The sequence below is a fragment of the Anomaloglossus baeobatrachus genome, chromosome 8 (genome assembly GCF_048569485.1).
Source record: "Anomaloglossus baeobatrachus isolate aAnoBae1 chromosome 8, aAnoBae1.hap1, whole genome shotgun sequence".
NCBI classification, from domain to species: Eukaryota; Metazoa; Chordata; class Amphibia; order Anura; family Aromobatidae; genus Anomaloglossus; species Anomaloglossus baeobatrachus.
The window spans coordinates 22028717-22053074 of NC_134360.1; the positions used below are offsets into that span (position 1 = coordinate 22028717).

At 38.2% G+C, this 24358-nt stretch overlaps 1 protein-coding gene across 10 annotated transcripts in view; it reads right to left on the reverse strand.

The window, feature by feature from the left end:
- The window catches only part of CADPS (calcium dependent secretion activator), a 657127-nt gene that overhangs the window by 75545 nt on the left and 557224 nt on the right, over nucleotides 1–24358 (reverse strand). For 6 of the 10 annotated variants that reach the window (XM_075321365.1, XM_075321364.1, XM_075321366.1 and 3 more), the window contains 3 exons: nucleotides 7680–7754; nucleotides 2842–2925; nucleotides 2191–2223 (listed from right to left, as the gene is read on the reverse strand). In XM_075321365.1, the coding sequence (XP_075177480.1) occupies nucleotides 2191–2223; nucleotides 2842–2925; nucleotides 7680–7754 (192 nt within the window). Of the gene's footprint in view, nucleotides 1–2190; nucleotides 2242–2841; nucleotides 2926–7679; nucleotides 7755–24358 lie in introns of all 10 variants that reach the window. The other 4 variants (XM_075321362.1, XM_075321359.1, XM_075321357.1 and 1 more) reach the window with 1 other exon arrangement.

Genomic DNA, 24358 nt, shown 5'->3' on the forward strand with positions numbered 1-24358 from the left:
TATCTATCTATCTATCCCTCTATCTATCTATCTATCCCTCTATCTATCTATCCCTCTATCTATCTATCTATCTATCTATCTATCTATCTATCTATCTGTGCATCCTTCCATCCATATATCCCTCTATCTATTTATCTATCTATCCCTATATCTATCTATCCCTCTATCTATCTATCTATCTATCTATCTATCCCTCTATCTATCTATCTATCTATCTATCTATCTATCCCTCTATCTATCTATCTATCTATCTATCTATCTATCTGTGCATCCATCCATCCATATATCCCTTTATCTATCTATCTATCCAATCCTCTATTTATCTATAAACACACACGCATATATATATATATATATATATATATATATATATATATATATATATATACACACATATCTTTGTTTTAAAGGCACCATGACCACTAGACTATTTATATAAATCATTTGTTATTATTTATAAATAGATATCATTTCCAATTATTAGCCATTTTCTATTTTATTTAATTTGGTAATATTATACTCTACACAGTATACATACTGTATGTATATATACTGTATATATTTAAATATTTGCTTAGAAAATTATTATTTTTTTACAATTTTATAATGGCAATGGTTGATTTGATTCAATCAAATAGACGCCTCATCAATATCACCTGTAATTGAATTCTTGAAACAATTCGGCCAAGAAAAATGGAAATACATCTGCTATATACTTAATATACACTTTCTTTTCATTGTATGTAAGCTTTGCATTCATATTATTCTAATACCTTATCATAGCCAAGACAAAAAAAAGGGATTTAGAAGAATATATAGACAAGCGCTAAAGTATTAATTTGTTCAAGAAAAAGGTAGAATTTATTCAGGAGGGCGACAGATTAAATAATGAATTTGCTGTTAAGTGTTGTACATTTATAAACGCTAACCACAAAATCTAAATCTTACAGTCAATATTCATGTGCTTAACCTCAATTTAAATGCAAATGTCTCGCCAAGTTTAAGTGCTCTATTTATAAACTGTGAGTGCCTATTTCATTAGCAAGTCATGGACACTGATAGCGTTAAAAAGATTATAAATCTGCCATATCAGGATATATTGTATATAAATATATATATATATCTATATATATATATATATATATATATATATATATATATATATATATATATATATATATACATATATATATATATATATATACATATATGTACACAGTTCAGACCAAACGTTTGGACACACCTTCTCATCCTATATGCATGCAATATATAGTGTAAAAACATACATAGGATAATGTCCCTGAAAAGTATCACAAATTACGAACACGTTTTTCAATCTATATTGACAAAATATTAAAATATCATAAAGTTCAGAAACCTATATCGAAACACATACCAAGTTTTTAATTAAAAAAAATATATAAAAAATATTGAAAACAGTATAACATAATATTATACAAAAATAAAAACAGTTTAAAATATTATAAAAAAAATATTAAAAACTGTATCAGATAACATTATAAAAAAACCTATATCAAAACACATACCAAGTTTTTAATTAAAAAAATATATAAAAAATATTGAAAACAGTATAATCTAATATTTTACAAAAATAAAAAAAGTATAAAATATTATAAAAAAATATTAAAAACTGTATCAGATAACATTATAAAAAAATATTGAAAACTGTATAAGTTAATATTCTAAAAAATATTGAAAACTGAAAAAGATAATAATATTAAAAAAATATTGAAAACTGTATAAGATAATTATATTATAAAAAATATTGAAAACTGTATAAGATAATATTCTAACAAAAATATTGAAAACTGTATAAGATAATTATATTATAAAAAATATTGAAAACTGTATAAGATGATAATATAAAAAAATTGAAAACTCTATAACATAATAATATACAAAATATTGAAAACTGTATAATATAATATTATAAAAAAAAATCTAAACTGTATAAGATAATGTTATTATAAAAAAAGTCCAAAATTGTATAAAATATTATTATAAAAAAAGTATTAAAAACTGTATAGGATAATATTATTATAATACAAAAATATTCAAAACTGTGTAAGATACTATTATTATAACAAAAAATATTCATCACTGTATAAGATAATATTATTATACAATACAAAAACAATAATAAATAAACAATATTAAAATAATACTTACTGGAACATCCACATACTTGGAAGCTGCTTTGACCTTGAATGAAAAAGGACACTTAAATAAGGTTATTTTATTCTATTTTTTTACCTATAAATTGATAAAAATTAATTTAATGGAGATGACAAGTGTGATAAAAAAATGACACTTTATTGTAAATTCTAAAGAAATTCACCTCCAGAAAGTGATACCTGATGGGTAGAATTTTTGCCTGATAAACTGATAACATTCCAAAATTCAACTGATAAAATTCCAAAAAAGCAGATTAACTATTATTTCAGGAAATGTGTTAAAGATTATTTTTTTAAGCATTATTAACACAAAATATATTTTACACAATATGAGGCATAAAGTATAAAAAATAAATTGTAACTTTTCTTTTACTATTTTATTATATATGATTGTATCAACATTAGCGTTACAATTTATTAGTTTCCCATTCACTTACTTAGGCTACCTATGAACAGGTTAAAATTCAGTCTTGATGGAAATTCAAAATATTCAGGGGAAAAAAAGCTGCAGATCTTTAAATATCAATTTATTTACAGCAGTATTATATATTGTTGGATGTCATGGTCCAAAAAAATAATAAAAAAAAATTAAAAATTGATGAATGAAAAGTAATATATGAATACTGCAGTAATCATGTTTACTTACTGTGAATGAAAGGAATGAAGAAAACAAGGTTCCTTCGTCATATCTCGAAAGTTTAGACAGCACTCCCTCGAGAATTGTCACAAACTAGTAATGCAAAATGTATACATATTATGAAATCACACATCATAGTAATAAATAAATAAACAGAATATTTTTTTAATATTATTTTAATTATTGTTTTTTTTATTATTAATTTAATGACCCTAAAGGCACCAAGATATAAATCATATATTACAATGCGGACAAGGGGGGAAAAATAATTATTGTAATTAAAAAAATAAATAAAAGCTAAAAAATAATAATTCTATCCTGTGTTCTTTATATATATATATATATATATATATATATATATATATATATATATATATATATATATATATATATACATATACATGATATCCATAGATATATATGAGATATATATATATATAGATATATATATATTTATTTATTCATTTAATATGCAGCATGTATATATACTCTATATGCATATATATATATATATATATATATATATTTATATATATATATATATATATATATATATATATATATATATATATATATATATATATATATATATATATATATATAGCTAAAGATCTATGAGGCTGATAAAGCCTTTAAAGTTATTGTCAAAAGCTAATAAACGGGTTTAGTCTAAGGAATATACATTAGGAGTTGAATGAATAGGAAATCCTTCAGTATGGGCTTGTTCACACGTTGCGTTCTTGCTGCATTTTTTTCATGCATTTTACAATAGCAGCAAAAAATAAATGAGATTTCTGAAAACTTTTTGAGCTGCACTTTTTTAATAATCACAGCACACCAATTTTTTTCAGCCATTTTCATGCCTCTTTTGCCCATTTTAAATTCATAAACACACGAAAAACCGAATGAAACAGTTTTAACATAAACACAGCACGTCAATTATTTCAGCATTTTTTACGGGTTTTTTTTACCCATTTCAAATTCAAAAATACATCAAAAACCAAATGAAAATGTTTTTTTAAGAATCAAAGCACATCAATTATTTCAGCTTTTTTATGTTTTATTTTGATGATTTAAAATTAAAAAATGCATCAAAAACTGAATGAAATTTGTTTTTAAAAAAACAAGTCAATGTTTTTTGCCCAATTCAAATTCAAAAAAGCATGAAAAACCATATGAAAAATTTATTTAAAAAAAAAAAAAAATTACATGTCAATTATTTCAGTATGTTATGCATGCTTTTTTCCAAATAAAATTTAAAAACTCAAAAATTATCAAAGCACGTCAATCATTGCCACATTTTTTTATTCTTTTTTGTGCCTATTTCAAATTCAAATAGACATCAAAAACTGAATTAAAACGTTTTTAAAAAAAAAATCAAAGTACGACAATTATTTTAGCATTTTTTATGCTTTTTTTCCTTTTCAAATTAAAAAAACACATTAAAAACTGAATGAAAAAGTTTAAAATAAAAAAATCACAGCACGTCAATTATTGCAGTATTTTTTATGCTTTTTCTTTGCCCAATTCAATTGAGTGCATAATAAAATGAATAAAAAATGCATCAAAAATGAATGAAAAATGCTTGAAAAACATGCTCAATTTTAATGCAGTTGTGAATTTTTCCTATAACACTGTGTAAAAATAATGTCTTCCTCAACACTGCCATCTTTGTGTTTTTATGTAAAAAAAACCATTTTTTTTATTAAATAATATTTGAACACTATGGTAATGTTGCACAAAGCTTGGTGGTTACGGCCCATGGTACAGGAAAATTAGGTAAGATGCCATGGCGAAACACAAAACTGGGTTTATATATGACATATATGTAATATATGACTTCATATCGAAAAAATCCTATATTTAATTTTATAAATGGTACCACCGAAATATGATACAGATTGCAAATATGGTCTCATGCACAAGGTTCTATAATAATGGGCACCAAGCAGACCCCAGATGGACCTCATGATAAAAAAGTAGGCAACAAACAGACCCTAGATGGACCCTATAATAATCAAGTGGGCAGCAAATGGACCCTAGAAGGACCGCATGATATCAAAAGGGCACCAACCGGATCCCAGATTGATCCCATGATAAAAAGTAGGCACCAAACAGCCCCCAGATGGACCCAATGATAAAATGTGGGCACCAAATGGACCCTAGATTGTGCCCAGGATAAAAATGCTCACCAAACGGACCACAGGTGAACCCCATGATAAAAAATGGGCAACAAATGGACCCCAGATGGACCATATGATAATCAAGTGGGAACCAAACGGACCCTAGATGGACCTTACGATAAAAAGCGGGCACCAAACAGACCCCAGATGGATATCAAGATAAAAATGAGCAACAAATGGATCCAAGGTGGACCCTATCATAAAATGTGGGCACCTAACTGAACCCAGATGAACCCATGATAAAAAATGGGCACCAAACAGACCCCAGATAGATACCAAGATAAAAAATGGGCAACAAACGGACCCCAGATGTACCCTATTATAATCAAGAGGACACCAAACAGACCCACAGATGGACCCAATAATAAAAAGTGGGCAAGAAACAGACCCCAGATGAACCCAAGATAAAAATGGGCACCAAATAGACCCTACATGGACCCCATGATAAAAATGGGCAAATAAATATACATAAATATATATAAATATGTATAACAGTACATAAAAAAGCTTACATACAGTATATTATAAAACTCCTATTTTTAATGTATTATTTATTTAAAAAAAAGTGTTTTACATTGTCACGACCCCTGAGTTGACAAAATAAAAAGAATATATATATATACATATATATATATATATATATATATATAAAATAAAAATAAATATATTCACACATTAATGTTTTATATGGTCAAATATATATAGATATGTATATATACTGTATATATGTATATAAATTAAACTGTATAACTGTGTATATGTACAGTACAGAACAAAAGTTTGGACACAACTTCTCATCTCTAGAACAACTGTTAAGAGGAGACTTTGTGCAGCAGCCTTCATGGTAAAATAGCTGCTAGGAAACCACTGCTAAGGACAGGCAACAAGCAGAAGAGACTTGTTTGGGCTAAAGAACACAAGGAATGGACATTAGACCAGTGGAAATCTGTGCTTTGGTCTGATGAGTCCAAATTTGAGATCTTTGGATCCAACCACTGTGTCTTTGTAGAAAAGGTGAACGGATGGACTCTACATGCCTGGTTCCCACCGTGAAGCATGGAGGAGGAGGTGTGATGGTGTGGGGGGGCTTTGCTGGTGACACTGTGGGGGATTTATTCAAAATTAAAGACATACTGAACCAGCATGGCTACCACAGCATCTTGCAGCGGCGTGCTATTCCATCCGGTTTGCGTTTAGTTGGACCATCATTTTTTTTCAACAGGACAAAGACCCCAAACACACCTCCAGGCTGTGTAAGGGCTATTTGACTAAGAAGGAGAGTGATGGGGTGCTACCCAGATGACCTGGTCTCCACAGTCACCAGACCTGAACCCAATCGAGATGGTTTGGGGTGAGCTGGACCGCAGAGTGAAGGCAAAAGGGCCAACAAGTGCTAAGCATCTCTGGGAACTCCTTCAAGACTGTTGGAAAACCATTTCCGGTGACCACCTCTTGTAGCTCATCAAGAGAATGCCAAGAGTGGGCAAAGCAGTAATCAAAGCAAAAGGGGGCTACTTTGAAGAACCTAGAATATAAGACATATTTTCAGTTGTTTCACACTTTTTTAAGTATTTCATTCCACATGTGTTAATTCATAGTTTTGATGCCTTCAATCTGAATCTACAATTTTCAGTACTGAAAATAAAGAAAACTATTTGAATGAGAAGGTGTGTCCAAACATTTGGTCTGTACTGTATATATATACTGTGTATATGTGTATATATATATAATATATATATATATATATATATAGATAGCAATTAAAAATATTAAAAATAATGAAAATAATGTGTCAATAATAAAATAATACACTGAAAAAATGAGTTTTATACTGTATGTATTTTTATATACTGTTTATATATGTACAGTATTTATGCATATGATAAAATAGTATTTAAAAAATAATATATTAATATTGTTTAACTTATATATATATATATATATAAAAAAATCTAAACAATATTAATATATTTTTTAAATACTATTTTATTATATGCATATATACTGTACATATATAAACATTATATTCAAATACATACAGTATAAAACTCATTTTTTCAGTGTATTTTTATATACCGCAATGTTTATATATGTACAGTATATATGCATATAATAAAATAGTATTTAAAAAAAAATATATTACTATTGTTTAACTTTTTATATATATATATATATATATATATATATATATATATAAAAGTTAAACAATAGTAATATATTATTTTTTAAATACTATTTTATTATATGCATATATACTGTACATATATAAACATTGCGGTATATAAAAATACACTGAAAAAATGAGTTTTATACTGTATGTATTTTTATATGATGTTTATATATGTACAGTACATATGCATATAATAAAATAGTATTTAAAAAAATATATATTAATATTGTTTAACATATATATATATATATACGTTAAACAATATTAATATATTATTTCTTAAATACTATTTTATTATATGCATATATACTGTACATATATAAACATTATATAAAAATACATACAGTATAAAACTCATTTTTTCAGTGTATTATTTTCTACAATAATAATAATAATAGTAATAATAATAACAAAAACAGTACCAATCATTAGAAATACAATTGGCTGAAACCTTAAGGGTTTTATATGATCATGACCCCTGAGTTGGAATTTACCTTTGCAACTAATAGTGTAATCATTTCTTTAACTGTTTCTTCAATTAGCTCATCAATTTTTGAATGGTACTGGTGCTAAAAAAAAGGAGACAGAAAAAGGCAAAATATTAAAACACTGAATACACAATGACCCCGGAATCATCAGGCTTTTGGGGCCCTCAAAATTCCTATGTTACTTTTCATTTTAAGAGTATCAGCTGTGAAAATAAGCTGTTAATGAACCTGACTATCCTTTTTTGTAGACACCGTACACCATGTAACGTAGAATAAATAAATAGATAAATGATATTAATAAGAATCCATGGGCTGTATGAGATTTGATCAGTTAGATTTTGTTTTTGCTTTTGATTTATCAATACTCTTTCCCAAAATGATACAATTTTTTTTCGAAAAGGATGAAGTAATTAAAATATATCTTCTAAGATTCATTTTCACTTGTTTGCATTAATGTCTGTTTAAAATGCTAATTAAGTCAAAACAATGAGGATGTTGACAGAAGGAAGGAAAAAATAACTGAAATAAATGCTAATTATACATTGGGGAGTGAGGGGTGACATTACAGTTGAAAATGTTAGGCACACTTACCCACTGTTTAGCAAACTTTCAGATGGATGGGAACAGAAATAATGAGGAAGGTGTGGGAGACATAAAACAAAAATCAATGGAGGTAAAACAAAATGGAGCATGAAAAGCAAACAGAACGGAAATGAAAAGGACATGCAATGAAAATGTGATATGATCAATTACAAGAACATATGATGGGAGTGTGATTTTTTTTTTTTTTTTGTAAAAAGTATTGTAAGCCATGACCCCATTCTAGAAGCAGAAGGTAGAGATTTCACATTTTAAAAGTTGCAAAATAGAGATAAATTGTAGTGATGTGTAACATTCTCATCACATGGACTGTAGTAACAAAGTGACACCTCCCATTATAACGAGTTAAGTAAATACAATCGTGAAAATAATCTCAACAACAAAAAGAAAAGTGAAATGGTCCGTACTAAACCTATGTAGACCGAGAAAGTCGGGGGTCTCTACTGTGTTTCCCCAAAAATAAGCGGTAGCAGGATTTTTCGGCCTTTTTAGAGTAGGCTTGAAATATAAGCCATACTCCAAATATAAGCCCTAGTTGTCTACTCGAACTAACGGTATCCTGAAATAGGGCTTGTGCAGCCTTATTTCAGGATACATAACTTGTGTTGCATTAAGCCCCGGCTAATTAAGAGAATGAATATTCACCCTGCTCTCTCATAATCCCACCCTGTAGTCCTGCACTGCAGCTGCACTCTGCCTGCTGTATTACCAGTACTGCCAGCCTGAGGATCGCATCGCAATCCTCGGTGGCTTTCCTGAGCATGAAAGTAACAGCTGCATAGACATACTTGCTACATGATCTCAGATCATGAGTGATGCCAATGATTGCAGTGAGCAAGCACACGGCTAATTAAGATAATGAATATTCACCCTTCTCTCCCATAATCCCACCCACCGCTCTGAGTCCCGCACTGCACCCGCACTCTGAGAGCTGTATTACCGGTACTGACAGCCCAAGGACCACATCACAATCATTGCCAACTCTCCTGAGCTGAGTGTAATAGCTGCATAGACATACACATGTCACTCTCAGCTGAGGAGAGTCACTGATGATTGTGGTGAGCAAGAGCATGGCTAAGTAAGAGAATTAATATTCTCCCTTCTCTCCTGTAATCCTGCCCACGACTCTGAGTCCTGCACTGCAGCCGCACTCTTTCTGCTGTATTATCAGTACTGCCAGCCTGAGGATCGAATCACAATCATTGCCAACTCTCCTGGGCTGAGTGTAATAGCTGCATAGACATACACATGTCACTCTCAGCTGAGGAGAGTCGCCGATGATTGTGGTGAGCAAGCGTATGGCTAATTAAGAGAATGAATATTCACCCTGGTCTCCTGTAATCCCACCGCTCTGAGTCCTGCACTACACCTGCACTCTCACAGCTGTATTATCAGTACTGCCAGCCCAAGGATCACATCACAATCATTGTCGACTCTCCTGAGCTGCCACACTCAGCTGAGGAGAGTGGCCAATGATTGTGGTGAGCAAGCGCATGGGTAATTAAAAGAATGAATATTCACCCTTCTTTCCTGTAATTTCTGTCCACCGTTCTGAGTCCGTTCTGAGGTTTGAATCACAATCATTGCCGTCTCTCCTGATCTGAGTGTATTAGCTGCATAGACATATATGCTATCACTCTCACATCAGGAGTGCTGCCAATGATTGCAGTGAGCAAGCACATGGCTAATTAAGAGTATGAATATTCACCTAGTTGCCTAATCAAACTAACAGTATCCTGAAATAGAGCTTGTGAGGCCCTATTTCAGGATACATAACTTTTATTGTCCCCTTCTGTGACTCTAATTAAGGGAATGAATATTCACCCTCCTCTCCTGTAATCTTGCCCACCGCTCTGAGCCCTGCACTGCACCTGCACTCTGCCTGCTGTATTACCGGTACTGCCAACCCAAGGATCGCATCGCAATCATTGGCAACTCTCCTCAGCTGAGAGTGACAGCGTGTATGTATATACAGCTGATAGATAAAATATAGGTGATAAAAGGGAAAAATGTTTAGCTGGTGAAAATCTGATGACTGGGATCACCATTCCCCATCATTCACGAGACTAAGAAGCGTAAAAAAAGCGTGCCTAGGCACTAACAGGCAGGTTTTCGCTAGCTACCTGCCTGTTGTGCCCAGCGATGTTCTACACCAGCAGACGGCTCCTGCCGGTGATTCAGCTACTTCTACTGATATATTCTTTTTCGCCATGCTCTGTTGATAGGTGTGACTGCAGATGTCATGCTGCTTGACAGTTGATTCCCCCCAGTTAGGCAGTGGGGAGCCGGATGTCAATCGGCATGATGTCGGCAATCCCACCTATCAACAGAGCAGGGCGGAAAAGAATATGTCAGTAGAAGTAGCTGAATGACTAGCAGGAGCAGTCTTTGACTGCTCTGTATTGACAGATATTGGCGCCAGGCACAACAGGCAGGTAGTTAACAACTTTTTTTTTACACAGTCCCAGATATTTACATTAACCATGTAAATGGAGCATAAGTGACCCCCTTTCCGTTTACTGGCTATTGGAATGGGGATGATGTATCCATACACTAACATGCCCAAAGATCGACAGAAGACCATAGACCAATAATGCATTCGCACTACTACTTCATTCCTCCAGGGGACATGGAACCTATGCTCTCATGATCGTAGAGAGCCTCAGTTATCGCACCCATAATACATTTATTACCAGTACTAGATGGACAAAAGTATAGGGACACAAGGGACGCACCTCCTAATCACTAATGTAGTTATTTTTTTCATTTAGCCTCCGGCATTTTGCCTCCGGTATGAACCGACCCTCAACATGTTGTCTACCTTATACATCACATATGTGAAAGAATGGCTCCTTCTAAAGAGTGTTGTCCTGTAATAGGACACCCCTGGTGTAAAAACTCAGTTCATGACATTTCTTCCTTACTTAATCTTCCCCCATCACCGTGAGTTATATCATTGAAAAGTGGAAAGAACAGCAGCAACTCAAAGTGGACAGCAAGTTAAATTACCTCCTTTGTCATTAATATCTGCATAAAAATGGTGCCTTTGCTGGAAGCTTCATTTCTGTGCAGCCGAACATCACCAAGCACAATGCTTACCTGTACATCATCAAGCACAATGCTGAGCCATACATCACCAAGCACAATGCAGAGCCGTACATCACCAAGCACAATGCTTACCTGTACATCACCAAGCACAATGCTGAGCCATACATCACCAAGCACAATGCTTACCTGTACATCACCAAGCACAATGCTGAGCCATACATCACCAAGCACAATGCTTACCTGTACATCACCAAGCACAATGCTGAGCCATATATCACCAAGCACAATGCCGAGCCGTACATCACCAAGCACAATGCTGAGCCATATATCACCAAGCACAATGCTGAGCCATATATCACCAAGCACAATGCCGAGCCATACATCACCAAGCACAATGCTGAGCCATACATCACCAAGCACAATGCTGAGCCGTACATCACCAAGCACAATGCTGAGCCATACATCACCAAGCACAATGCAATGCTGAGCCATATATCACCAAGCACAATGCCGAGCCATACATCACCAAGCACAATGCTGAGCCATATATCACCAAGCACAATGCCGAGCCATACATCACCAAGCACAATGCCGAGCCATACATCACCAAGCACAATGCTGAGCCATACATCACCAAGCACAATGCTGAGCCGTACATCACCAAGCACAATGCTGAGCCATACATCACCAAGCACAATGCTGAGCCATATATCACCAAGCACAATGCCGAGCCATATATCACCAAGCACAATGCCGAGCCATACATCACCAAGCACAATGCTGAGCCATATATCACCAAGCACAATGCCGAGCCATACATCACCAAGCACAATGCTGAGCCATACATCACCAAGCACAATGCCGAGCCGTACATCACCAAGCACAAAGCCGAGCCACACATCACCAAGCACAATGCCGAGCCATACATCACCAAGCACAATGCCGAGCCATACATCACCAAGCACAATGCCGAGCCATACATCACCAAGCACAATGCAGAGCCGTACATCACCAAGCACAATGCTGAGCCGCACATCACCAAGCAAAATGCCGAGCCCTAAATCACCAAGCATAATGCTGAGCCGTACATCACCAAGCACAATGCTGAGCCATACATCACCAAGCACAATGCTGAGCCATACATCACCAACCACAATGCTGAGCCATACATCACCAAGCACAATGCTGAGCCGTACATCACCAAGCACAATGCCGAGCCGTACATCACCAAGCACAATGCCGAGCCATACATCACCAAGCACAATGCTGAGCCATACATCACCAAGCACAATGCCGAGCTGTGCATCACCAAGCACAATGCTGAGCCGCACATCACCAAGCACAATGCCGAGCCGTACATCACCAAGCACAATGCTGAGCCGTACATCACCAAGCACAATGCTGAGCCGCACATCACGAAGCACAATGCTGAGCTGTACATCACCAAGCGCAATGCCGAGCTGTACATCACCAAGCACAATGCTGAGCCATACATCACCAAGCACAATGCCGAGCCATACATCACCAAGCACAATGCTGAGCTGTACATCACCAAGCACAATGCCGAGCTGTGCATCACCAAGCACAATGCTGAGCCATACATCACCAAGCACAATGCCAGCATCGGCTGGAGTGATGTAAAGCTGCCACCACTGGACTTTGGAGGAGATATGTCCTGTAGTATGCAGCAGCCATACATCACCAAGTACAATACCAAGCTGTACATCACCAAGCACAATGCTGAGCCATATATCCCCAAGCACAATGCTGAGCCGTAGATCACCAAGCAGAATGTCAAGCATTGGGTGGAGTAGTGTAAAGCCACCACACGGGACTCTGGTGGAGATGTGCAGCCGTACATCACCAAGCACTATGCTGAGCATCGGATGGAGCAGTGTATTGATGCCTCCACGGGACGTCTGTGCAGTGACGGATTACACTAATCTATCTGCACCTGATAGTTGAGTCTAGGTTTGGTGAATACGAGGAGAGTGTTACCTATGCCAACTGCAAACTTTGATAAAGGAAGGATAAAGCTATAGAGCTGTTTTTCGGGTTTTGGCTAAGGCCGCTTAGTTCCAGAAAGTGTAATCTTAATTGTTCAACAAAACATTTTAGGATCATTGTAGCTTTGAGCTTCATGGGAACAGTTTGGTGAAAAGGTCCATAAAGATACAGATGGGGAGTTTGGTGGAAGAACAAGCTCTGAACTCAACCCCCTTGAACACCTAAAGTCGGTCATCGACAAACAAGTGTCCTTAGGACTCCTCATTCCTAAATATTGGCTTGTGTAAACATGGTGATCGGCATAAAATTATTGCTGTTGGCAGCAACATCGCTCACAAAAACAGTGGATGAGATGCCAACATGATGATTAATGGGTTTCTAAATGTTCAGTAAAGTGGCAACACTACACTTTTGAGAAACTGGCTAATTATTGTTGACTTTTCCAATAGTAAACAACAGTTCTTTATAGGATCTTACACACTCACTCCATGAAGTATGACATATTTATTGCCTTAGGTCCATTAGTTTACATTGATCAATATCCCAAATAAGACTAAAGCCCACTTTACACGTTGCAATTAGTTGTACAATCGCATTTGCGATGTGACACGCCCAGGTTGCATACGGGATCTTGAGATTTCACGTTGGTCGTTCATTTGCTGTCACACGTGCGTTAGTAGTCTATGTTAAATTGGTCAATTTTGTGTGCGATCCTTTAGATCATGTGATCTGTGACGTATGCATTGGGCACCTTTTTTTTTTTTTTATTTATTGACTTGCCAAGCGTGTGTACTGTGTAGGAATGCTTTTTAACTATGTCATCTGCCATTCAGCTCTGCTACATGGCCGCTGACAGCAGCCACAGACAGCCATGTAGCAGAGCTGAATGGCAGATGACAGCAGACACAGACAGAGCCGCACTGTCAGAATGAACTCGGGTGAACTTCACCCGACTTCATTGTCATGCTGCGGCTCTGTCTGTGTCGCGCCCTGATTAGCGGTCACCAGTGAAGACTCACCGGTGACCGCTAATCTCCTAAGTTACTGAAGTTAGCAGCCCTCTCTCATACTCACCGATCCCCGATCCCCGGCACTGCACGGCATTCACAATGCTCCGGCGGCTTTTACTGTTTTGAAAAAGCCGGCCGCCCATTAAACAATCTCGTATTCCCTGCTTTCCACGCCCACCGGCGCCTGTGATTGGTTACAGTGAGACACGCCCCCACGCTGAGTGACAGGTGTCACACTGCACCCAATCACAGCAGCCGGTGGGCGGGTCTATACTGTGTAGTGCAATAAATAATTAAATAATTAAAAAAAACGGCGTGCGGTTCCCCCCAATTTTAAAACCAGCCAGATAAAGCCATACGGCTGAAGGCTGGTATTCTCAGGATGGGGAGCTCCACGTTATGGGGAGCCCCCCAGCCTAACAATATCAGCCAACAGCCGCCCAGAATTGCCGCATACATTATATGCGACAGTTCTGGGACTGTACCCGGCTCTTCCCGATTTACCCTGGTGCGTTGGCAAATCGGGGTAATAAGGAGTTATTGGCAGCCCATAGCTGCCAATAAGTCCTAGATTAATCATGTCAGGCGTCTATGAGACACCCTCCATGATTAATCTGTAAGTGACAGTAAATAAACACACACACCCGAAAAAGTCCTTTATTAGAAATAAAAAACACAAACATATACCCTGGTTCACCACTTTAATCATCCCCAAAAAGCCCTCCATGTCCGGCGTAATCCAGGTGGCTCCAGCGTCGCTTCCAGCGCTGCTGCATGGAGGTGACCGGAGCTGCAGCAGACACAGCCGCTCCGGTCACCTCCACGCAGGTAATGAAGACAGCCGCGCGATCAGCTGCTGTCACTGAGGTTACCCGCTGTCACTGGATCCAGCGGTGGATGCAGCGGTGGCCGCGGGTAACCTCAGTGACAGCTCAGCTGATCGCGCTACTCACCGCCGCTCCTATCACCTCCACGCAGCAACTGAGGTGAGTAGCGCGATCAGCTGCTGTCACTGAGGTTACCCGCGGCCACCGCTGCATCCACCGCTGGATCCAGTGACAGCGGGTAACCTCAGTGACAGCAGCTGATCGCGCGGCTGTCTTCATTACCTGCGTGGAGGTAACCGGAGCGGCTGTGTCTGCTGCAGCTCCGGTCACCTCCATGCAGCAGCGCTGGAAGCGACGCTGGAGCCACCTGGATTACGCCGGACATGGAGGGCTTTTTGGGGATGATTAAAGTGGTTAACCAGGGTATATGTGTGTGTTTTTTATTTCTAATAAAGGATTGTTCGGGTGTGTGTGTTTATTTACTGTCACTTACAGATTAATCATGGAGGGTGTCTCATAGACGCCTGACATGATTAATCTAGGACTTATTGGCAGCTATGGGCTGCCAATAACTTCTTATTACCCCGATTTGCCAACGCACCAGGGTAAATCGGGAAGAGCCGGGTACAGTCCCAGAACTGTCGCATATAATGTATGCGGCAATTCTGGGCGGCTGTTGGCTGATATTGTTAGGCTGGGGGGCTCCCCATAACGTGGAGCTCCCCATCCTGAGAATACCAGCCTTCAGCCGTATGGCTTTATCTGGCTGGTTTTAAAATTGGGGGGAACCGCACGCCGTTTTTTTTATTTATTTAATTATTTATTGCACTACACAGTATAGACACGCCCACCGGCTGCTGTGATTGGGTGCAGTGTGACACCTGTCACTCAGCGTGGGGGGCGTGTCTCACTGTAACCAATCACAGGCGCCGGTGGGCGTGGAAAGCAGGGAATACGAGATTGTTTAATGGGCGGCCGGCTTTTTCAAAACAGTAAAAGCCGCCGGAGCAGTGTGAATGCAGTGCAGCGCCGGGGATCGGGGATCGGTGAGTATATGAGAGAGGGGGATAGACTGACATGGACAGAGAGTGAGGGACAGAGATAGTGACGGACTGACAGAGATTAGTGAATGACAGACATTGTGAGGCGCTTCAGAACGCAGCTTTTCAGCTGCGCTCTGAAGCAGACCTTTTATAAGCTGCGGTGCAGAGCGCACACCTGCGCACATTGCATCAGACACCAAAATCGTATGAGGGATGTCACACGTTACAATTGACTAGGTTCGTGCAACAAAACGCTCAATTCTAGAGAATGATACGATGTGTTTGCGATCAACGGTTTTGCGTTCAATCCTGATCGCAAGTAGATGTCACACGCAGATACCTCACAAACGATGCCGGATGTGCGTCACTTACAACTTGACCCCAACGACGGATTGTGAGATATATTGAAGCGTGTAAAGCGGGCTTTAGTAAAGAAAGTCGTATGATCATTGATTAAATCACAAAATTCCAATGGTTTTCATTAGACGCCAGATATAGTGACATCAGTAAACATGTGGATGTGTCTGCTGCTGAGTCTCAGCCCATCAAAAATTAAAGGGATTGTCTACGCTCAAGAAAAAATGGGCCAATGAGGGGAATGCAAAATATATAAAAATAAATAAAAGAAGCATTACTGACCTGTTAAATCACCCACCCCTCTAACTCCACTTCTCTGCAATGATTTAATGGGTAATTGAAAATGACTGAATCTCCCGAACTTCAGTTCAGCTTGATTCACTCAAATCAAGCTAATAGGTTCGATTCGGTCTGGGTAAACTTTTTCTGAACAAACTTCCCCAATTATAGTGAGGCAAAGGAAGGGGTAAAAAATAAAAAAGATCTGCTATACTCACTTTTTTCACCTGTTCTTATACCTCTTACATTGCCTTCCCTGCCAACACAGCTTCCCACTCCTTTGAGCTAGTCTTCTGTTTTTCCAGCTTTCCATTCCGGTGCCGAGACCAAACAAAATCCTCAAATTGATCTCACGTGGTTGGGAGGGGGAGCGTCAAATATCATGACTTGTACCACCTCAACATTTGACCAATAGAGGCCATTCACAAGCCTCTAAAACACCTCAGTGAGCGCCGGAAGTACAGAAGAGCGGCCTACAAGACTAGGGAGCTGTGGCGGTGGCAATATTACAATAGTTAAGGAAAGGGGAATATAAAGTTGTATTTTTTTTAATTTTAACTCAATCTAGCCTTAAAAATAATCCAGTACAATATGGTACCATCTTAATTACTGCCATCTTGATACATTAGAGCAAATGGAATCTGAAATTTTGGAGAAATTAATTTGATTAGTTACGGATCAATTTGTTTATCTTGACAAGTGATACATCTTTTTTTCATGATTGTTACATTCCTAACAGAGCTGAGGTTCAGATATTAACCATAATCAAGTCAATGGATATATTCTGTATCTCTTCGATAAGGTTTGTATCTATTTTCCAGGGAGATACTCTTGAAAAAAAGAAGAAAAAAGTCGAAACCTCTACATGGAATGTAAAAAGGTGACCAAGACAATCCATTTCTAGTATTAAAGATAATCCAGTAAAATACTATTGTAATGACTTTCCATGTTGTTATATTTGATCAAACGGAATCTGAAATTTTGGGGAAATTGAAAATTAATTTGATTAGTCACGGATCAATTGGTTCATCTTGAAAGGAGATGCATCTTTTTTTCTTGATTTTTACATTCCTAACAGAACTAAGGTTCAGATATTGTTCATAATTAACCACATTATCCACCTCTCTCCTCAATACCACCCCGCTTCTCCTCTCTGCATGTCCCTCCACTGGCTTCCAATCTTCCACCGTATCCAATTCAAACTTCTAACACTGACCTACAAAGCTGTGCATAATCTTTCCCCTCCGTACATCTCCGAACTACTCTCCCACTACACTCCAACACGTCACCTCCGGTCCTCCCAAGATCTCCTCCTCTCCTCCTCTCTCATTCGCTCCTCACACAACCGACTCCAAGACTTCTCCCGAGCATCCCCAGTCTCCTGGAACTCGCTGCCTCAACACGTCAGACTATCCCCTACTCTTGCAAACTTGAAACGGAACCTGAAAACGCACCTGTTCAGAAATGCCTACAATCTACAATGAACTCGCTGCCGCCCGACCACCGTGCGCAGCTGCCGCCCGACCACCGTGCGGAGCTGCCGCCCGACCACCGTGCGCAGCTGCCGCCCGACCACCGTGCGGAGCTGCCGCCCGACCACCGTGCGGAGCTGCCGCCCGACCACCGTGCGGAGCTGCCGCCCGACCACCGTGCGGAGCTGCCGCCCGACCACCGTGCGGAGCTGCCGCCTGACCTACACCCCACCTACTGTCTCCTCCCCATAATCCTATAGAATGTAAGCCCGCAAGGGTAGGGCCCTCTTCCCTCTGTACTAGTCTGTCTACTGTAACTTGTATACGTATTTTGTATGTAACCCCCTTCTCATGTACAGCACCATGGAATTAATGGTGCTCTATAAATAAATAATAATAATAATAATAATAATTAGGGATGATCGAATACCTCAAATATTCGGCTTCGCAAATATTTGCCGATTAGGTCGCCGCTATTCAACTATTCGCGAATATTCGATGCGCAATGTACCGTATTTTTCGGACTTCTTTCCCCCCAAATGTTGGGGGAAAGTGGGGGGTGCATCTTATGGTCTGAATGTGGCTGCGGGGAATGTGGGTGCTGCGGTGGAGCGGGTCATCGGGGGCACGAGCAGGCTGTAGCACCCTGCCGTGACCACGTGGACCCGCTCATTTAATATGCACGCCCATCCCCCGCCCATCATCCCTCAGCGCTGAATCAGACACTGACAGGTGGGCGGGATGATGGGCGGGGGTTTAACAGCCGGCCTGCATGATCACCCCTGGCAACTACGGCCTAGAGTGATCATGTGCGGCTGTATTCACTGCTCCCCGCGCATCATCATCAGCGCGGGGAGCAGTGAATCAGTGTACAGTACTCACCGTTCCCCTGCAGCACCGCAATCTCCTCCCGTCTGTATCAGCGGCAGCGCCGCTGAGTGGAGCCGTCCCCGTTACCCTGCTGCATCGCGATCATCTCCTGTGTCTGTGCCGGTGGCTGGGTAGAGACTAGCAGGGCACACAGCGATGACGTCATCGCTGTGTGCACGTGTCCACATGCAGCCGCCGGCACAGACACAGGAGATGATCGCGATGCAGCAGGGTAACGGGGACGGCTCCACTCAGCGGCCCTGCCGCTGACACAGCCGGGAGGATGAGCGATGCAGCAGGGAGCGAGGTAAGGTGAGGTGAGTATGAACGTTTATTTTTTTTTATGTGCCACAGGATGCAGCCATACACCAGGATGGGGTTATATTATGAGCAGGATGGGGTCATATGAGCAGGATGGGGGCATATGAGCAGGATGGGGGCATATCAGCAGGATAGGGTCATAAGAGCAGGATGGGGTCATATGAGCAGGATGGGGGTATATTATGAGCAGGATGGGGGTATATGGGCAGGATGGGGGTATATTATGAGCAGGATGGGGGTATATAGCAGGATGGGGCCATATGCCATGATGGGTTATATAGCAGGATGCGGCCATATGGCAGTATATAGCAGGATGCGGCCATATGGCAGGATGACGGTATATAGCAGGATGAGAGACATATACTGTATATACAAGGCAGGAGGATCATTACCAGGATGCGGCACCTTAGTAGAGAATTTGGGGACATTACCCCCATAACAGTGTCAGCAGCAGATCCTCGCCCCATAACAGTGTGTCATGACCACATTTTTTGCTTAAAATTTTATTTTCCTACTTTCCTCCTCTAAAACCAGGGTGCGTGTTATAGTCCGGTGCGTCTTATAGTCCGAAAAATACGGTAAGTCTATGGGAAACCTGAATAACAACTATTTGGAACTATTCGGGCTTCCCATAGACTTAGATTGCGCATCGAATATTCGCATAGCGGCCACCTATTTGTCGAACATTCGCAAAGCGGAATATTTGAGCTATTCGATCATCCCTATTCATAATCAAGACAATATGTTCTGTATCTCTTCAATAAGATTTGTATCTATTTCCTAGGGAGTGTGCTTATGGGTGGGAGGATAACAAAAACCTTTGAAAAAAAATAGAAAGAAAAAAAATGTATATGGAATGTAAATAAGTGACCAAGACAATCAATTTCTAGCCCTGAAAATACAAATCAGTTTGTTTATCTTCACAGGTTATGTATCTTTTTTTTTAGGGAAAGTAAAAATTAATTTGATTAGAGATGGATCGTTTATTTCGACAGACGATGAATCTTTTTTTTTTTTTTGATTGCCACCTTCCGAATGGAACTGAGATATTGTCTGTAATCAAGACAATATATAGTCTGTACAGTTAGGTCCAGAAATATTTGGACAGTGACACAATTTTCGCGAGTTGGGCTCTGCATGCCACCACATTGGATTTGAAATGAAACCTCTACAACAGAATTCAAGTGCAGATTGTAACGTTTAATTTGAAGGTTTGAATAAAAATATCTGATAGAAATTGTAGGAATTGTCACATTTCTTTACAAACACTCCACATTTTAGGAGGTCAAAAGTAATTGGACAAATAAACCAAACCCAAACAAAATATTTTTATTTTCAATATTTTGTTGCGAATCCTTTGGAGGCAATCACTGCCTTAAGTCTGGAACCCATGGACATCACCAAACGCTGGGTTTCCTCCTTCTTAATGCTTTACCAGGCCTTTACAGCCGCAGCCTTCAGGTCTTGCTTGTTTGTGGGTCTTTCCGTCTTAAGTCTGGATTTGAGCAAGGCAAATGCATGCTCAATTGGGTTAAGATCTGGTGATTGACTTGGCCATTGCAGAATGTTCCACTTTTTTGCACTCATGAACTCCTGGGTAGCTTTGGCTGTATGCTTGGGGTCATTGTCCATCTGTACTATGAAGCGCCGTCCGATCAACTTTGCGGCATTTGGCTGAATCTGGGCTGAAAGTATATCCCAGTACACTTCAGAATTCATCCGGCTACTCTTGTCTGCTGTTATGTCAACAATAAACACAAGTGACCCAGTGCCATTGAAAGCCATGCATGCCCATGCGATCACGTTGCCTCCACCATGTTTTACAGAGGATGTTGTGTGCCTTGGATCATGTGCCGTTCCATTTCTTCTCCAAACTTTTTTCTTCCCATCATTCTGGTACAGGTTGATCTTTGTCTCATCTGTCCATAGAATACTTTTCCAGAACTGAGCTGGCTTCATGAGGTGTCTTTCAGCAAATTTAACTCTGGCCTGTCTATTTTTGGAATTGATGAATGGTTTGCATCTAGATGTGAACCCTTTTGTATTTACTTTCATGGAGTCTTCTCTTTACTGTTGACTTAGAGACAGATACACCTACTTCACTGAGAGTGTTCTGGACTTCCGTTGATGTTGTGAACGGGTTCTTCTTCACCAAAGAAAGTATGCGGCGATCATCCACCACTGTTGTCATCCGTGGACGCCCAGGCCTTTTTGAGTTCCCAAGCTCACCAGTCAATTCCTTTTTTCTCAGAATGTACCCGACTGTTGATTTTGCTACTCCAAGCATGTCTGCTATCTCTCTGATGGATTTTTTCTTTTTTTTCAGCCTCAGGATGTTCTGCTTCACCTCAATTGAGAGTTCCTTAGACCGCATGTTGTCTGGTCACAGCAACAGCTTCCAAATGCAAAACCACACACCAGTAATCAACCCCAGACCTTTTAACTACTTCATTGATTACAGGTTAATGAGGGAGACGCCTTCAGAGTTAATTGCAGCCCTTAGAGTCCCTTGTCCAATTACTTTTGGTCCCTTGAAAAAGAGGAGGCTATGCATTACAGAGCTATGATTCCTAAACCCTTTCTCCGATTTGGATGTGAAAACTCTCATATTGCAGCTGGGAGTGTGCACTTTCAGCCCATATTATATATATAATTGTATTTCTGAACATGTTTTTGTAAACAGCTAAAATAACAAAACTCGTGTCACTGTCCAAATATTTATGGACCTAACTGTATCTCTTCATTAAGATTTGTATCTATTTCCTAGGGAGTGAGTGATGGGTGAGGGGGTATAAGATACTTTTGAAAAAAATAAATAAATTAAAAAAAATAAAAATCTTGATGGAATGTAAACAAGTGACCAAGACAACCTATTTCTAAACTCGAAAATACGGATCAGTTTATCTATCTCGACAGTTGATGCATCTTTTTTTTTCTTGATTGCTACATTCCGAATGGAACTGAGATTCAGATATTGTCCATAATCAAGACAATATATAGTCTGTATCTGTTCAATAAAATTTGTAATTATTTCCAAGGGCTTGAGTGATGGGCGGAAGGATAACAGATATTTTTGAAAAATATAAATAAATAAATGAAAAAAAAAACCTCTACATGGAATGTAAACAAGTGACCAAGACAATCCATTTCTAACCTTGAAAATACGGATGTTTGTTTAACTCGACAATTGATGCATTTTTTTTCTTGATTGCTACATTTCGAATGGAACTGAGATTCAGATATTGTCCATAATCAAGACAATGTATCTCTTCAATAAAATATGTAGCTATTTCCAAGGGCTTGAGTGATGGTTGGGAGGATAACAGATACTTTTGAAAAAAAAAAATTGAGAAAAACAAACAACTAAACCTTTAAAATAAAATAAAAATCTTCATGGAATGGTGGAATGTAAACAAGTGACCAAGACAATCCATTTCTAGCCTTGAAAATACAGATCAGTTTATCTATCTCGTCCGGTGATACATCTTTTTTTTTCTTGATTGCTACATTCCGAATGGAACTGCGATTCAGATATTGTCCATAATCAAAACAATGTATCTCTTCAATAAAATATGTAGCTATTTCCAAGGGCTTGAGCGATGGTTGGGAGGATAACAGATGCTTTTGAAAAAAAATAAATAAATAAAAAATAAAAATCTATGTGGGATGTAAACAAGTGACCAAGACAATCAATTTCTAGCCTTAAAAATATGGATCAGTTTGTTTATCTTCACAGGTGATGCATCTTTTTTTTCTTTTTTAGGGAAAGTTAAAATTAATTTGATAAGTTATGGATTGTTTATTTCAACAGGTGATGATTTTTTTTTTCTTGATTGCTACATTCCAAATGGAACTGAGATTCAAATATTGTCCATAATCAAAACAATATATAGTCTGTATCTCTTCATTAAGATTTGTATCTATTTCCTAGTGAGTGAGTGATGGGTGGGAAGTTAACAGATAATTTTGAAAAAGAAAAAAAAAAAAGAAAAAAAAATGTTCATGGAATTTAACAGGTGACCAAGACAATCCATTTCTAGCCTTGAAAATACGGATCAGTTTGTTTATCTCGACAGTTGATGCATCTTTTATTTTTTCTTGATTGCTACATTCCGAATGGAACTGAGATTCAGATATTGTCCATAATCAAGACAATGTATAGTCTGTATCTGTTCAATAAGATTTGTATCTATTTCCTAGGGAGTGAGCAATGGGGGGAGTGGATACCTTTAAAAAAAAAAAAAGAAATAAAACAAACCCTCTACATGTAATGTAAACAGGTGACCAAGATAATCCATTTCTAGCCTTAAAAATATGAATCAGTTTGCTTATATCAACAGGTGATGCAACTTTTTTTCCTTTTTGGGGAAATTAAAAATGACTTTGATTAGATATGGATCGTTTATTTCGACAGGCGATGAATCTTTTTTTTCCTGATTGTTACATTCCGAATGGAACTGAGATTCAGATATTGTCCAAAATCAAGACAATATATAGTTTGTATCTCTTCAATAAGATTTGTATCTATTTCCTAGGGAGTGAGTGATGGGTGGGAGGATAACAGATATTTAAAAAAATAAATAAAAAAAAAAAAAAATGTTCATGGAATGTAAACAGGTGACCAAGACAATCCATTTCTACCCTCGAAAATACGTTTGTTTATCTCGACAATTGATGCATCTTTTTTTTTTCTTGATTGCTACATTCCGAATGGAACGGAGATTCAGATATTGTCCATAATCAAGACAATACATTCTGTATCTCTTCAGTAAAATTTGTATCTATATCCTAGGGAGTGAGTGATGGGTGGGAGGATAACAGATATTTAAAAAAATAAATAAATAAATAAAA